The sequence below is a fragment of the Colletes gigas genome, unplaced genomic scaffold, assembly GCF_013123115.1.
Source record: "Colletes gigas isolate AHSC1104 unplaced genomic scaffold, ASM1312311v1 Colletes_gigas_Sc00004, whole genome shotgun sequence".
NCBI lineage: Eukaryota > Metazoa > Arthropoda > Insecta > Hymenoptera > Colletidae > Colletes > Colletes gigas.
Window position 1 is genome coordinate 6,338,448 of NW_025106633.1, and position 15,711 is coordinate 6,354,158.

Genomic DNA, 15,711 nt, shown 5'->3' on the forward strand with positions numbered 1-15,711 from the left:
TCATTAAAACATGACAATTAAGCTGCCCCTTCCCTTCGCCTTCGATGGCTTCGGGGATTGCGTAACACAAATCGAACGAATCCTATTTAAGAGTTTGTCGTTCTGTTTTAATGGTCGACTATGTTCATAGTATACTTGTTGCACACACGCGGCTAGTTGGTTTAGTGGTCGGTTGAGGAGAGAAGAAAGGGGACAGTGACGGCTGTCCAAGGGTTCTTCCTCTTACGTTTTCGTTGGACTTCGCGAGCTTTCCGCAAGCTGGTGAGCGCGTCCCGATCAATTAGCATATGCCACTTCCTAGCGGGAATTTCGTTTCACTGATCGAATAAAGGTAATTACATGACAGTACGTATATATTTCTATCATCCGGCAGACCGCTATCGAATTTCGCATGCTGAGAAAAACCGACCGGGTCCGGAGCCAAATCTTGACATATCGTTTTTTTTATTTTAAAGTAAGAGGCTGCCTTTCTAACCTAAATTCTATATTCTGTTACGGGGCGCGTATTAGCGGGGCAGGGTAAAGGAGGGCGACAACCATGGATCTCTTTCTCTTTTTGACAGCTAAAAATACAGTTTTTCATGGTGCGTACGCGAAATCGAACACATTTACTATTCCGGTTATGATACACCGAGCACACATTTTAAATCGTTTACGTTCCATTCGCTTTCGCGGAATAGATGTTTTTTTCGTTGTTTATCGAATTATACGGCCATTCACAAACTGCAATTAATTATGTCTGTACCGTTGACTTTAATCACCATACTCGGTGAACATATTCGTTGTTTACCCGCGATACCTTCTGCTTTACACTTACATATATGGTAGTACTTAAATCACGATAAAATGAATATATGTATCTACTTTTTAAACAAGGATATATGGTATGGCAATAAATGAAATAAGTTTCCAAGATACGGACATATTTTTATGTACGTTTTTAGTTGTAAATTTCTTTCTTTAACATCGAGTTAAACGTCATTAATCTATAACATGATATTAATGTCGACTTAAATAAAAAATGTTAATACATAGTAGGGCTTTACAAATATGGTAATTATCAAGTTTATGAATTTTATTTTACACGATTTGATATATTTACATTAATTTTACAATTGGAATAATTTTCTGACAGAAATTTGCTAACAAATTCAGTGCAAAGAGTAATTTTACTTTCTGTTATATTTTCTATTGCAAAAACATTCATATTCCTGAGAGCAGAATTAATCACTATTTAAATTTAGATCAATTGCTAATATAGTAGTTCACAATCGTGTCATTTTATCTGTAATATTTTTACAATATTACCTGTAACTTTTTCATCTGTAGCCGATTTCTCTGTAACTGATATCTTTCAGATATTATTTTATCTGTAACTGATATCTCTGTTGATCCAAATTTAATCGTACATATTTTTTATAAATAGGAACTCGGTGATATTTTTAGTATCTTCTTGTAACAAAAGTTTTATATTATAATACGGCAACAGTACTTTTTTATACTTCTTTAAGATTATTGTTATGAAATATGTTTCTCGTAATTATTTTTAGAAATGAATAAACTAACATTGAAAACAATGTTTCAAAAATGATAATATACTATTGGACTTTAAAGGTGCATGTCATAAAGCTTATCTATCATTCGTGCATAATGTAAAACATATAATGTTTCTACAAAAGTGCAATTTACAACTTATTCGCTGAAATGGAGTCGTATTTCATTAAATTTATGCATTCAATCGGTAATTTCCTCTTTAAATAACTCAATGACATTGTCCGCTATCGTTGGATTCATTATCACTAAAATTGTTAGCTAGATAAGTATTTCCTTTTTAGCATAATATTCTACCAGTCATTTGATATAATGGCTTTCAAACAATCAACCGTCTATTGTAATATGTAATGTAGATTTTGTTAAATGATATATGTATAATTCGTCGACATATAACAAAAATCATGTGTCATTGTATTAAATGGGAATTTTTTATTTTATTTTACAGAGAACTCAATATGTCGCATCATTTTGTCACAGTTTGTGTGGTATGTGTTTTATGTGCTACGCATACTCCTTGCTCGGCGCACACCGAATTTTCAACAACAGGGCAGGCGACTCGTATTTCTGTGAACTCCGAAAACTTACGAAATCCTAATAAACAATTACAGCCATTTCGGTTACTAATAAAATTGAAAGAAACACAGCAGAAGGATATGAGAAAACCAAATTTAAATAATCTAGGTGCTCATAAAAATGGTGCTGTTAAATTTTCTAATGTATTAGACATTGATAATACTAATAAAACGTCTACCTTGTTGGTACCAGTTGCTATAAACAAGCCCCATATTAAAAGAAAAACTTATAATACGAAAGGTAATAAAAATGTTCAAGATGATCGTATTCCGGTAATAGAGGAAAATTCTACATCTTTGAAAGATTTAGAAATAATAGAGAGACTAGGCCAAAATGAAATAAGTCGCAACACAGAATTGAATTTTATAAGATCTGTTAAAGATCAAAATCTTATCAATGGTGTTAGGAGAAAAAGAAATGTTGATATAATAGATGAGAAGTACTTCATAACAAAAATTTTCGAAACTTATGGCGATGGTAAAAGTGTAACGGTGGAAGGTTTCGAGAAGCTACTAAGGAAGCTGGGATTGCTGAGATTATTAACAGATATATCTAGAATAGATGATCATAGTATTGTTACTAGTCAACACGAAAATCCATTAGGTAAGTTTTTACATTTACATTTATTTTACTCATTCACCTTCTAACAATGACGTCTAAAATAAATACAATGTCCTATAGTTCAAAATTTACCAAAGTTAGTATAGGCCAGATAAAAAAAAACATATTTTGTTTCAATGGGCAGATGTAACAATTTCTGAATTTGCATTTTCATATACCTAGTTCACATTTAAGAATTTGTAGTTGGCTATTTTTAGTTAGTGGGTCATTTATGATGACACACTATCAGATGACCAAAAAAATTGCAAAATAGCAACGAAATTTATTTAAAAAAGAAACTAATCATTATTGTAATAGGTTTGTAATTTCTAACTATCACACAAAAGCAAAATATATTTAATTTTCATATTTAGAGTGCAACATCTGTTTTAACATATTGTAGAACAAAATAACAAGAAAGTGCTTAAAAGAATTTACTTCCATCTTGAAATAAATGACTCTACTTATGCATGAATCTTTTTTTACATTGGAAACATTTTTTGATGATTTGAACTTTTGCACTTTTTTCATGACGAGTATACTGGTCAGAAACAGTTAACTGGTTAATCTTAGAACAAAGAGTAATCGTACTTTTTATTATTAAAACATACATTCCTGAGATTAGAATTAATCACTATCCAGATTAAGATCAATTGCTAATACGGTAAATCACAATCATGTTATGACAATCTTATCTCTGTAATTGATATCTTCATTGATTCAAATTTAATCATACATACTTCTAATAAATAGAAATTTGGTAATATTTTTAGAATCTTCATGCAATAAGAGTTTCATTTTTAAACAGAACAAGTGCACTTTACTATATTTCCTTAAAATTATTATTATTGAATATACTTCTCATATTTATTTAAAAAAATGTATGAATTAATATTGGAAATAGTAATACAGAAATAATAATGCACTGTTTGTAATAAAATTACAAGTTTCATAGTTACTGACATCTTGATTTTGTTTATGTATTTTGTATATTAGAAACAATTTCAAGTTTCTATTAAAAAGTTAATTAGGAAGTACATCATTTCGCTTAAAAATAAATGGATGACTTAAAAATGTGTTTAAAGCATTGATCAGAAATTGCAGAAACGTCGTTAAACTATGTCCTTCGTAAACCAAATAACTTTTGTCTCGAACATTTTTTTCCATCTTCAAATATAAATAAGTTATCTAGATGACCTATTTAAAATGTTCTATCTTGTATATCTGCACGATAATACATATGTATTTCAAGATCAATTGTATATCTGATACGGGCATACCATTTCTAATTACCAATTAACAACTGTCAATCATAATAAATATAAATCTACATCTGTTTTAATATGTGTAACAGTCTAATAACATTTTTAATTTGATTCAATCTGGGAATCATCTTGATAATAATAATTTAACTTGAATTGAAGGTTCAGACTTCTGTTTAATTGATCCATTAAGTTACTTATTGATTTCATTGAACTGCTATTCGGATCTCTATTAAAATATGTTCACAGTACCTTTACAAAGAAATAATTGGATATAAGAAAGAATAAACAAAATTTGATACTGTCCTTGTTGATTGCAAAGAGACTGCAGCACTGAAATAATTATATCTTACGTAACATTATCCTCCATGCAGATAGTTGGAATTTATCTGCTACGTATAACAGCATGCTACATATACAGTTTTTGCAAGCATTGAAACTATATCAAAAGGTATCAAATGATACATTCTTAGTAATATGTTAACAGAGTTTTCTTTCGTTAAAAAGTATTTTATTTTACACGTAGATAAATAGTTAATAGTATTAATACATTGTTGTTGATAGGTACCCTGCTATGTTTTTTCCTCTATAAAGACATATCAAAAGTCTAGGAGACATATTAAATTGCTGCGGTGAACACAATTTCTATAAATAGTCTGCAGACAATGCATTTTATGTCTCTGTTCGTTAAAAATGTTATGATGCTTTTTATTCGCTATAATTACTTGAAATTGTATATTCTACATGCATTTATATATGTACATAAATTCTATTGTTATAGATAAATCAAAAAATATACAAAATAATGGCCTATCGGAATATGAAAATGAAACTAAAAAGGAACGGGTAAGATAAATTCTAATAATACAAATTACATTTTACTATTTAGATTTAGAAAAATCGAATAGATCTGTTTTCTTTTAAATCATTAAATATATTTCATAAATGACTGTCCCGCTATTTCAGTGCTTAAATAGTAGAGAATTGTTAAGTACTGTTACAAGAGATATGCCTTACACTAATAATAATTCGACATTACCAAGTTGGCTTTTTGAACGTGTGTGTCCAGCTCTTGTTTACCAATTAGCAGGTGAATCGAGTTCAGAAAGAAATGGATGCATTCTTGTGCCAGAGAATTATAAACCAGTAACAGTTAATAAATACTTTGGAGATGATGTAACACGTAATATGGTTCAAGGTATAGAATTGTAAAATGGCAGAAATAAAGTTCTAGCGTTTTGATCGTGGCGCAATGCTAAATATGTTATTGTGTTGTTTAGTGTGGGCCTATTCTACAATTAGTATTCTAATAATCAGTCTCTGTGGTTTACTTGGTGTAGCCGTTATACCTTGCATGGGTAAAGTTTATTATCATCAATTACTGCAGTTTCTAGTTGCTCTTGCTGTAGGAACTCTATGCGGTGATGCACTTATTCATTTGTTACCACATGTAAGATTTTATATTAAGGATTTAATAGTTCGCAATAACCGGCGTTGGTTAGCTCAGTATTATATTCCTGTTGCAGGCAATGACGACGCATGATCACGATCATGAACATGTTCACGATGATAATGGCAATGATCATGCCATAATAAATCATAAGGAACAACACAATATGAATATGTGGAAAGGAGTAGTTGCAATGATAGGTCTTGTATTATTTTTTTTTACGGAAAAAGCTCTGACATTGTTAGCAGAGTGGAGAAAACGTCGACAACGTCGTAATAAGGTAAACATAACATTTAAATAACAATTGAGAGGAGAAATTTAGTTTAACTATTTTACACCAAAACCACAACTAGAAATTATTATTTATAACGCGTGTATATACAGTTCAAACATGTTTTTAAATAGAGATTAAACTGTTATAATTTCAGCTTCCTTCGCGTGTTAGAGTAATGAGAGAGACAGACGGGCCGAACAGTAATGTTGTCGGGGAGAAACTTTGTAAACACAAATATTCGTCATATCCGTATTGTTACGATGAAATTAATACGGATGCTCAAGGTAGAATACTGTTTCAACTTGTTCAGAATTTTAGTAAAGCGTTTGATATTTTTTATTTTGCATTTTAAACATTGTGAAAATTAATGATTATATTTTCAATTCAGATAATCATCATAATCGTCAACATAATAATCATGAAAGACCCCCTGTCATCGAAGAGGAGAAACCTTTGACGTCAAACTGTAATTCGGTTTCGAAAATTATGACGAATGACGTGGAGAAAAAATCACACGAGGATTGGAGATTAGAAGATACAATTGTAAATACTAAGAAAAATACAGATGGTGCTGACGTACCGCTAAACAAATCAGAAAGTTACACTGTTATTATACGCGAGCATGAAACAAAACACCACGGCCATACTCATTCACATGGTATAATCGAGTGATATACGATGATTTTATTATTTTCAATGATTATGGGATATAATGCTTGAATTTCTTTAGGTCATGTCCATTCTGCGCCAGAATCTATGTCGAGTGTTGCTTGGATGGTAATAATGGGCGATGGTTTGCATAATTTTACAGATGGTATGGCTATAGGTGCTGCTTTCTCGGCAAACATTGCAGGTGGTTTTTCTACAGCAATAGCAGTATTTTGCCACGAATTACCTCATGAAATAGGTACATTATACTAAGTATATAAATATATACAAATTCTAGAATGCCATACTTTCGGGTTTAGTGAACTAGCAGTTTCTATGCTTCTCTAACAAGTTATTAATTTCTTTGGAATACGGAAGATATAAACATTAAAAACTCAAACATTTTTTAAACTTATTCAGTATACCATTTTGTTTAAAACTTAGTAGAATAGAATCTATAAATTTGAATTTAAATATTGGAGAGGGTACAACTAACGATAAGCTCCGTTGGATCCCAAAGTGATGTACCTAAAAATGAAGTACAGTGTTCTAGGATTAAATAGTAAATATTAAATATTATTCAAAGTATTGATGTACATGTGTTTAATTAAATAGGTGATTTCGCGGTCTTGTTAAAAGCTGGCATGAGTGCTAAACAGGCTGTCTTTTATAATCTGTTATCTTCCGTGCTCTGCTTATTTGGTATGATATTTGGTGTGTTACTGGGTAGCACTCCAGCTGTAAGTAGTTGGATGTTCGCGGCTGCTGCAGGAATGTTTATATATATAGCATTAGTGGACATGGTAAGTGGTACACGGTTCATAACTTTTTACCGATTTAATTTCCTGTAAGTATAAACTGATCAGCAAATATATTTTATTCAGATTCCAGAATTATCCACGAGTCACTCTGTGGAACGCAGTTCTCAATGGCAATGTATTTTACAAGCATTAGGGCTATCGTGTGGCCTTGGTATAATGTTAATTATAGCGTTCTTTGAACACGATCTTAAGAATATGTTCAGTGATTAAATTTAAAAAGACTGACAACTTTTTTAAACAATGGTAAGCTTGCAATACTTCCTAATGACCTATTTGTGGGTCGATGCCCGAGTCAATAAAACTTTATTTGTACATTCTTACCGAAACAACATTTACTTTTACTATAATACAAACAATTTATTTTTCCTTCTTCATGTGTCTAGCATAAGATTACTTGTTGACAGCAATGCACTTGTTGTTACAAAAAACTTAAGAAGGTACTACAGAGGAATAAATGCTAAATGTTTTGCAACATTTATAACATTAAGAATGTTACACTCTGTGCACAAGAACGAATGAAATAGGCAACTCGAAGAATTTTAGATAATTCAAATACAACGACAATATTTGAGGTATACTTGTTAGAAACCATTCGTGACATATTGAGTTCTTTTAAAATAATATAAAAAAGCAATATTTTACAATTCACGGAACAAAACATTACGAAGATAGGTAAATATAATTAATTTTTACTAAATAGTTTTTAATAATTTGCATACTAAGATCACATGAATTTGTGAAAATGCCATGCAGTTGTCCTAAGTTTCGTTTGGTTGTAAAATTTGGTGCTTGTATTACCAAACAGATCGTTATACAAATATTCGTTTTAGTATCAATTCAATACGAACAAAAACTAAAACACTATGCAACTACTAGTTGATCGACATCGCTTTGATTAAATTACACGCTTTTTCAATTACACGTAACTAATTCTCTAAAAGGTTTTCTGGTCTGGATAGTGAACGAATATTCATTTTATTTCTCTGTAGTTCCGGAAAGTTTTAGGCGTTAAAAATCTGTTTTTAAATTATTACCGTCCAAAAAAGTTTACAAACACCATTTTTGTATGTTGTTCCAGACCAGGAAATATCTTTCAAACATTTTAAATCTTATATTAGGAGATAACGTAAATCAAAATCTGTATTTATTTTTTAACACGTTCACACCGGCATGAGTAACGTGTAGATCAGGATATATGTATGTAATGGAGTGACATGACTCACGGGTAGGTCAGACTTGTTAAAACGTTGTCTACCATGTCAGGTAACACATAAAAGAACACACAAATGAATGATGTTATTTCATATTTCTGTCAGAATGTGAAAGGATTAACAAAATAATCGTAATCATGAAAATGATAACTATAATTTATTAAAAACATTTTAAAACATTGACTCCAATGTTGCCCATTTCCGGGTGTAGATTTTACTTACCTCATTAGCAAATTTAACGAGGACTAATAGAAATATCATGAAAGTAATAAAAGTACAGTGATGCCTTGGAAATCGACCTGAATTTTTCACCCGAAATTTGATGCCCAATATTGGGTTACGCCGCTTAATAATTAATATATAAAATCATGCACCGGATTGAACGTGTTAGTTGTTAATTGCCTGGCATTCACACGACATATATGTGTTCCTAGACTATTAGTGTCCAAGTATAATTGTGATATATTTTATATAATAACTGCATTCTCTTTATCTTAGTACAATAATCAAACAAGGCTTCAAATAAATACCTTTTGATTGAATCGCAGACACATATAATACCATAATGTATTATTGTATTATTGAAATTAACATAAAGCTCTGTATGTTTTAAGATCATTTTGAGTTGAAGTAGGTATGCGTTAGTTAAGCCGTAAAATATGAAATAAAAAAAACAAACAAACGCAATTGCATTTTATCGAGTTTACAATAATGTTTTCAAAACTTCGGTGCTCGTTTATCTCAAGTTATTTTATAATAATTATTCTTTATGTATTTGCACAAAATGTTTAATTATGATACTACAAGAAGGATGCATATACAAGATTTTATTTTAGCAATCGGTGCGAACGAAAACAATTATAAAGTAAGATGTTTACTGACAGTGCTATAGTATGTTCTAGTTTTACCTAATTCCAAATATGCTTGTGCACAAAACGATTTTGTCGAATATCAATATAGATAAATAAAGATGGTACAAAGATAATACACCATTCACAATGATTGGATATATTGAAATTTTAAGGTATTCTCATATTGTCACTGTAATTGCCAGATTCGTTTTCTTTAAATTACATTTATTTTCTAATCAGTAATTACATGTCGTACCGTAACATACGATTGAGACGTAAAATCCAAATATTTATAGCTGTAAATCTCAATATTTTTAGCCGTACTTACGTAAATTAACAAAAATTGTATACATAGCTATGGGAAAAAGTGAATTGAAAAAGTATTTTGAATTTTCTAAAATCAAGCTTCAAATAAGATTTCTATCCTCAATGTTGTATACAATAATTTTAAACCGTTGCATTTATCATGGACACAGTAGCGTAGCTAGAGGGGATGAAGGGGCGGTCCGACCCGAAAAATATTTTTATTATTGAACTTTTTTTCAACTAGATCACGATCAAAATCACCTTCCGTGATTAGTGATAATTAACTAAATGCAAAGAACTAAGTTAAGGTCTTGCAATGATAACTGTAGTATAAATAGTTCGGGACTAATGTTTTGACTCTTGGATACTCTATTATTTTAATCCTAACCGTGGTTACAGGATTTGCGTAGAATAACGAAACTTGTATATTGGATGCCAAACTGTATCTGTCTTTATTTCGGAACATGGGTTTATATACATCTGGTTTTAGATGGGGTCAAAGTGTAGATCGGCGAAACATGATGGGCCTACTTCGTAGCGACTAAGGTTTCTATTTAGTATAGATCAGCGGGATGTGATGGCCTTCGCTAAGTAGCATGGATTAGGTCTGCTGAGTGGCATAGGTCACCAGAATGTGATGACCTTGTTTCACAATTACATTGATAAGGAAAATTTCCTTGGTGAGAAGAAGTACTTGATATTAGTATTGCTAGACGCGAGAGGAATTTTTCTAAACTAAAACTTATAAAGAATTGTCAAAGATCTACTATGAGCACATTGTGATTGAGAAATTTTGCCATACTATCTATAATATAACAATTGACAGGCGAAATAGATTTCGAATGTGTCGTTAAAGGTTTCACTAGCCGAAAAGCAAGGAAAATGACATTATAAAAATTGCAGTTAATTTTCTTACTTTGAAAATAACCATGGTATCTTAATTTTGTCATTCTCCTTATTAGTTGTTCTATCTTTTTGTTCAAGAATGCTTTATGTTTATTGTGTTCTTGGGGGTGGGAGGGACATATCCAAAGACCGCCCCGGGTGATATAATTTCTAGCTACGCCATTGTATGGACATTATTCTAACGAACTTGAAAGTTCGTTGCAAATATGTATTACGTATTTTCTCTATTACTTAAAAACTGTATCATTTAAGCAACCAAATCACGGTGAAACCTCATCTACTTATTGTAAGTTACTTATGACACTTATTTTGTTTGTATATTAATATTAATGCTATGATCGATAACAATGTATTTTTTTACAGAAAATGTAAAAATTGAAAAAAAGCGTTGTATTCTTGTAAGCAAACATTTTTTCTTAAGTTGCATCTTATATTAATACTGGTGTAATTAGCTAAATGATTTGCGCTGTTTGTACAAATTCAAATGCTAAGTATAAAAATTAGTTTTCACATAGTATGTGTTTAAATGTATTTCCTAAAAAAAATTTTGTTTTTTCATCGGTAATAAGACTAGAAATAGTAAATCTGTTGATTTTATACGAGGAAATATTTTATTGTTTAAAGTTTATTATTTAAAAAAAAAAAAACGCTGTCCTTAAATGCTTTAATAAAATCCGAATTATGCTTTTATGGATAATTGCTCTAAGATAGTATATTTGTTCCTTTCTTTGCAATTATATCCTACATTCCTGATTTATTAACTTCAGCACTCGATAAATTTTACAAATATACGATTGTAAATTGATAATTTGAATTTAGGAAATTTTCATAACAAAAATCAAAAATCCTAGATACAAAATATTTACAGTTGTATATTTTGTATATGTAGAATATGTTTTCTTGACGCACCACGGCATTACAAATTTGACATTAAAAAATAAGGATATAAAGTTAAAGAAAAACGTTATAAAAAGAACAATAGGAATACGAATGAGTTTTTTTTATTTTTTAAATCAAATAGAGAACTATATTTACAAACGGAAATTATACTCTACAATAAATTTACATTAATGTATATTTTATTATCACACAATACGCGCCTCCGATATCAAATATTTCCTTCTGCGTGTAGACATTTAATAAATGAAAGTAATTAACACATTTTAAAGTGTGTTACCGGCGTTGAATCATGCAATCTCCTACAAATAAAATTATTGTAATTATGTAACGATAAACATTAACGTTCTATTAATGTTTGAAATATAGTAATGAGATTATAAAAAAGAAATGTTTTGTCATACAGAAACAGGGTCATCTCTATCGCTCATCTGGGCTGACAAACTAAACGCAGTATCCGTGCTAGCTTCGCTGTTCAAGCTTTCGTTAAACGCTGGTTTTATGTGCGCGGCATCGCTCATTTCTCTCATTAATCCAGCCATGTCATCATCCGGATCAATTTCTTGAATTTCGCCTACTACATCAATTTCCATAGACTGACTATCTGTTATTGATATTTCCGGTGGTTCAGGTTTGGATTCTTTAAACTGATTGTTACAGAATTACTATTACCATATTGTTTAACTCAATTCACGTAATATAATGGAAATAATACAGTCATTTAAAACCCTTACCTTCATCGATTCTAATTTACATTCGCTTGGTAGATTCATATGAAATACACAATTTGTATCAAAAATTACAGGTACAGGCTCGTGGCATTCTATATCTGCTCGTACTGCTCCGCATGCTTTAAATAAAACTTGATGTTGATCCTGCCAATACAGTAAGATCATTTTAATTCACATTCTTTACATTGCGATTTTGTTCATATTAAAATAGCCTTACTTTAAGAATATGTTTGCGACAATGTTTCGCGGCAGGAAGAGTTCTTTCCCCGCATTTCACTCCGCCTTCCGTAAAGATACATTTCGATACACTAGGTATTTTTTGTGTAGATCCTTCAGTCACCTACAACAAACACATAATTTTTATCCAAGTTTTTTAATTTAATCAAAACTGAATGTTACTAAAATTAAAGTAAAGTCATAGTATATTCGTTCATTACCTGTACTCTACGTTCTAATGATTTTCTGTACAGTATAGCTTCGACTCCGCTACGTCTATGGTATCGATTTAAAGCTTTCAATTTCTCGTAAATCTTTTTCTCTTTAGCAGTTTCTTTTGGTTGATCGTGTATGCTACACAATGTTTCTTTTTCTTTTTTAAGAGCGTGTAAATACTTTCGTCTTTTTTCTTTGAGCGTATATTGCAACCTCCTAAACTGTTCTATATAAAGTGACTGTAACCTGATCAGTTTTTCTCGTGCAATATATATCACCTCCTCAGCCGTAAAAATCCCGGCATGCCTTAAAAAATTAATACTAATGATTCAATAGAAATGAGTGTCTTATTTTCGCATAAAGCAGCTACGAAAGACAAGTAAGCAGTTTTGAAAGTTTCGTTCAAAACTGTCTAAGTCTTGAGTGTTATCTTTTTATCAACACTTTGAAGGCCGCTGTCGCGTGTACGTGACATCGTCAACGAACCGTTATCGGCCATTATCACGTGTACGTGATTTTATCCGATTTGTTCCGGTACAAATCTTGCGTCGTATAGTAACAGTTTATTATTTATAAAATGTTAAATGCAAGAGAAACCTCAGTTGTATCGAAATTTCGCGGTCATCAAAGTGTTAAAATAGTGTGTAATAGAAAATAAAATTTTTTAGACAGATTTGCTCAAGCCAAAGCATGCTAGCTGGTATTCTACAGAAGGACATTTATCGTAATGTATAAAATATTGTGAGCATTAGCGCACAAGCCTATCCTTACTTTAAGGGATCTTCTTGAGCGCTGTATAAACTGTCGTTATCGCTGTCGTCTAAATAACTTCCTCTTAAAGTATCGCTCACCACAGTGGGTTCAACGTCACTGTCCGAAGAACTTGCATAATCTAAAATATCGCATCCGCTTGCATTTACTCTAAACGCATCGACTTCGGCTGAAAGTAAAATTTTAGAAAAAAAACATTAATTCTCTCGATTTAAAAGATGCCCAGTGATAATTAAAATATTGTTATTTGGTCGAAACTTACTGAACGGATCTAATGCTTTGACTTTTCCGTCATCGTCTTCCGTATCTTCGGTACTCGAATCGATCGGTTTAACGTAATGACTTAAATTAAGTAAGAGCATTTCTGGTGTTTGCGGTAAAGAATGGCGCGACGTTGACTTTATGCGTGCTATTTGAGCTTTCCTTGCGTGTTCTGTACAATACCTATTGAAAATAAATTCCTACATAAAATCTGACGAATGTTGATGTATTAGTATTCGTGGCTCCCGGATGGATCTAACAAGGGAAGTCTCAGTTGTGGCCTTTACCAATTTTAACAAGATTTAACAGGTTAATAGATCCATATCATTATAGCCATAGGTGGTCAGATATATTCGTGCGATGCTCATGAATAAAATGCATGTATTTAAAATTGTACAAATAAATATTTACTTCTATCTTGATAAGAGCAATACTTGATGTGTAACATTTAAGTGTCGAACCCATTAAATATAGTCTAGACGAAACCCTATTATTGTTTATTGATAGTGATTTCTAGTAATTCGTACGATCTGATGCAAGTAAATGTAAAATATAGAAAAGCTGTGCCTTGTTAGACACAGCATCCATCTGGAAACCATGAATAACTACATTAACTATGGCTATGAAAGCTCTAAATCTCAAATGTTGTCATACTACAAGAATACATTAAATTTAAATACATTACATACGAAATATCTCTTCTATCTAACTTTGGTGCTGGGTTTTGGCATTTTCTGCCGTTAGTATTATAAACAAAGCCACATTGTTTGAATGGCGCAGTTGAATCCTCAAGAATATGTTTGGAACAATAATTATATCCTTCGAGACAAGGTTGTGTACATTCGTATGATGCATATAAACAAGCCTGTGTTTGCTTTGGTTTCTTTGTGACTGTAGTAGTCACAGGCATTGTTGTTTTTGGGATACGAAACATACCTTGCCTATGAAAAGAATAAAAATTATAACAATTATAATAGACATTTTAGTCCTCTTTTTACCGGTACAATACACTGCCGAAGTATGAATGGAAAAATGCAGGACACCCTTTATGATAGAAATTTAAAAATACGCTGTACGCGATTTACAATTTTAAATTTAGCGCGGCAGGTTACCTCGGAAATCAACATAATTACATTAATTCCGTCGCTTCGGAATAATTTACAAGTTGTTGAATATTTAATACGTAAAAAATTATGTTAAACATAAAGCGTTAAATATATTGAAATTTTTATGTACGTTTTGGAACAAAAATATCGTGGAATATGTATTTGTAACAAGTGGTAGTTCGCCGCCATTTTGTACGTGGGATGTTGAATGAAGTTTCATTGATGTATGTACGGATTTCGAAAGAATGATGCGGACATGTGATTGGTTTTAGTGAAAAATCGGAATAAAAGAAAACAAGCGGGACTTCAGAAAGCCACGAAGGATAATTTTTTAGAAACTTACCGTGATCTCTTACATCAAATCTTCCGAGAAGGAAAGACAGTGCCAACCGATTCACGTTTGTCACCGTCAACGTTCTTCTGGAAACTTCGAGAGAAAAGAAATTGTACAGTGAAACGTAAAGTACTGGCGATTGGTGCCGTAAGTCTGAAGTTCTATGCGACTAAATAATAAATACTCGATAAACAGCACTAGGTCCTTCGGTAGGACTAAGATAACGGGACGCTACTACATGGATAATATTGGCTGCGTGCACATACTACTAGCTCAACGACGATTGCGTCACTTCCGGGAATTTAAAGCTCAAAAGTTCTAATTGATAAACTACGTGATTCATACCCACCTACCGTAGACTGAAAAAGTTCAGGTAGGTTATGACGTTGGTTGTAAAGTGTTAACTAAGTTGATTTTAACGTTACGCACGCGTGTTTTGTTAACCAACGCAACGTGCTCATGATAAAGAATTGTCGATGTTTATTTAAAAGAAAAAGTACACGTTCGTTACTGGTTGACGGCGAACGCGATTACAACATTTTGTGCAACATAGCGACAAGCAATACTTAAAAAAGAGCTATCGAACGAAATGGGGTAAATTTCACGAGTACGTAAAACCGTCACATGTTAAGTATTCTCGATACATCGTTACATAAGATGCGAAAGAAATTTGTATTTGGTCATCGCGATTAAAATTACTCGATAGGTTTATTTTCAATTGGT

At 31.7% G+C, this 15,711-nt stretch overlaps 2 protein-coding genes across 4 annotated transcripts in view; one reads left to right on the plus strand and one right to left on the minus strand.

The window, feature by feature from the left end:
• Positions 1-10,727, plus strand: part of LOC122405426 — a 99,804-nt gene extending 89,077 nt beyond the window's left edge. Inside the window, exons 14-24 of the mRNA XM_043410148.1 lie at positions 2,000-2,730; positions 4,771-4,835; positions 4,956-5,187; positions 5,270-5,439; positions 5,516-5,719; positions 5,868-5,997; positions 6,102-6,371; positions 6,444-6,620; positions 6,977-7,164; positions 7,246-7,425; positions 7,566-10,727. Coding sequence (XP_043266083.1) covers positions 2,000-2,730; positions 4,771-4,835; positions 4,956-5,187; positions 5,270-5,439; positions 5,516-5,719; positions 5,868-5,997; positions 6,102-6,371; positions 6,444-6,620; positions 6,977-7,164; positions 7,246-7,392 — 2,314 coding nt within the window. The 3' untranslated portion in view covers positions 7,393-7,425; positions 7,566-10,727. The remainder of the gene's footprint in view (positions 1-1,999; positions 2,731-4,770; positions 4,836-4,955; positions 5,188-5,269; positions 5,440-5,515; positions 5,720-5,867; positions 5,998-6,101; positions 6,372-6,443; positions 6,621-6,976; positions 7,165-7,245; positions 7,426-7,565) is intronic.
• A 741-nt stretch (positions 10,728-11,468) lies between these two features.
• On the minus strand, positions 11,469-15,551 carry LOC122405433 (KAT8 regulatory NSL complex subunit 2). Of its 3 annotated transcripts, none has more exons than XM_043410169.1 (9): positions 14,998-15,551; positions 14,238-14,489; positions 13,550-13,731; positions 13,288-13,456; positions 12,528-12,822; positions 12,302-12,424; positions 12,088-12,228; positions 11,758-12,000; positions 11,469-11,655 (listed from the first exon to the last, which is right to left on the minus strand). In XM_043410169.1, the coding sequence occupies exons 2-9, from the start codon at positions 14,480-14,482 to the stop codon at positions 11,644-11,646; spliced, it is 1,410 nt and encodes a 469-aa protein (XP_043266104.1). In that variant the 5' UTR covers positions 14,483-14,489; positions 14,998-15,551; the 3' UTR covers positions 11,469-11,643. The 3 variants fall into 3 exon arrangements, with proteins under 3 accessions (XP_043266104.1, XP_043266105.1, XP_043266103.1); XM_043410168.1 differs by having other exon boundaries at positions 11,473-11,655; positions 12,522-12,822; positions 14,998-15,472; XM_043410170.1 differs by lacking the exon at positions 14,998-15,551 and having other exon boundaries at positions 11,471-11,655; positions 12,522-12,822; positions 14,234-14,361.
• Positions 15,552-15,711: the final 160 nt, after the last annotated feature.

What these genes read in the sequence shown, in the direction of transcription:
- LOC122405433 (XM_043410168.1), bottom strand. Translation starts at nt 14,482, where the DNA reads ATGTTTCGTATCCCAAAAACAACAATGCCTGTGACTACTACAGTCACA. An exon ending in CAAAGCATTAGATCCGTTCA is followed by an intron (nt 13,457 to 13,549) that starts GTAAGTTTCGAC and finishes TTTTACTTTCAG; the next exon opens with CCGAAGTCGATGCGTTTAGA. An exon ending in GTAAATTAGAATCGATGAAG is followed by an intron (nt 12,001 to 12,087) that starts GTAAGGGTTTTA and finishes TGTAACAATCAG; the next exon opens with TTTAAAGAATCCAAACCTGA.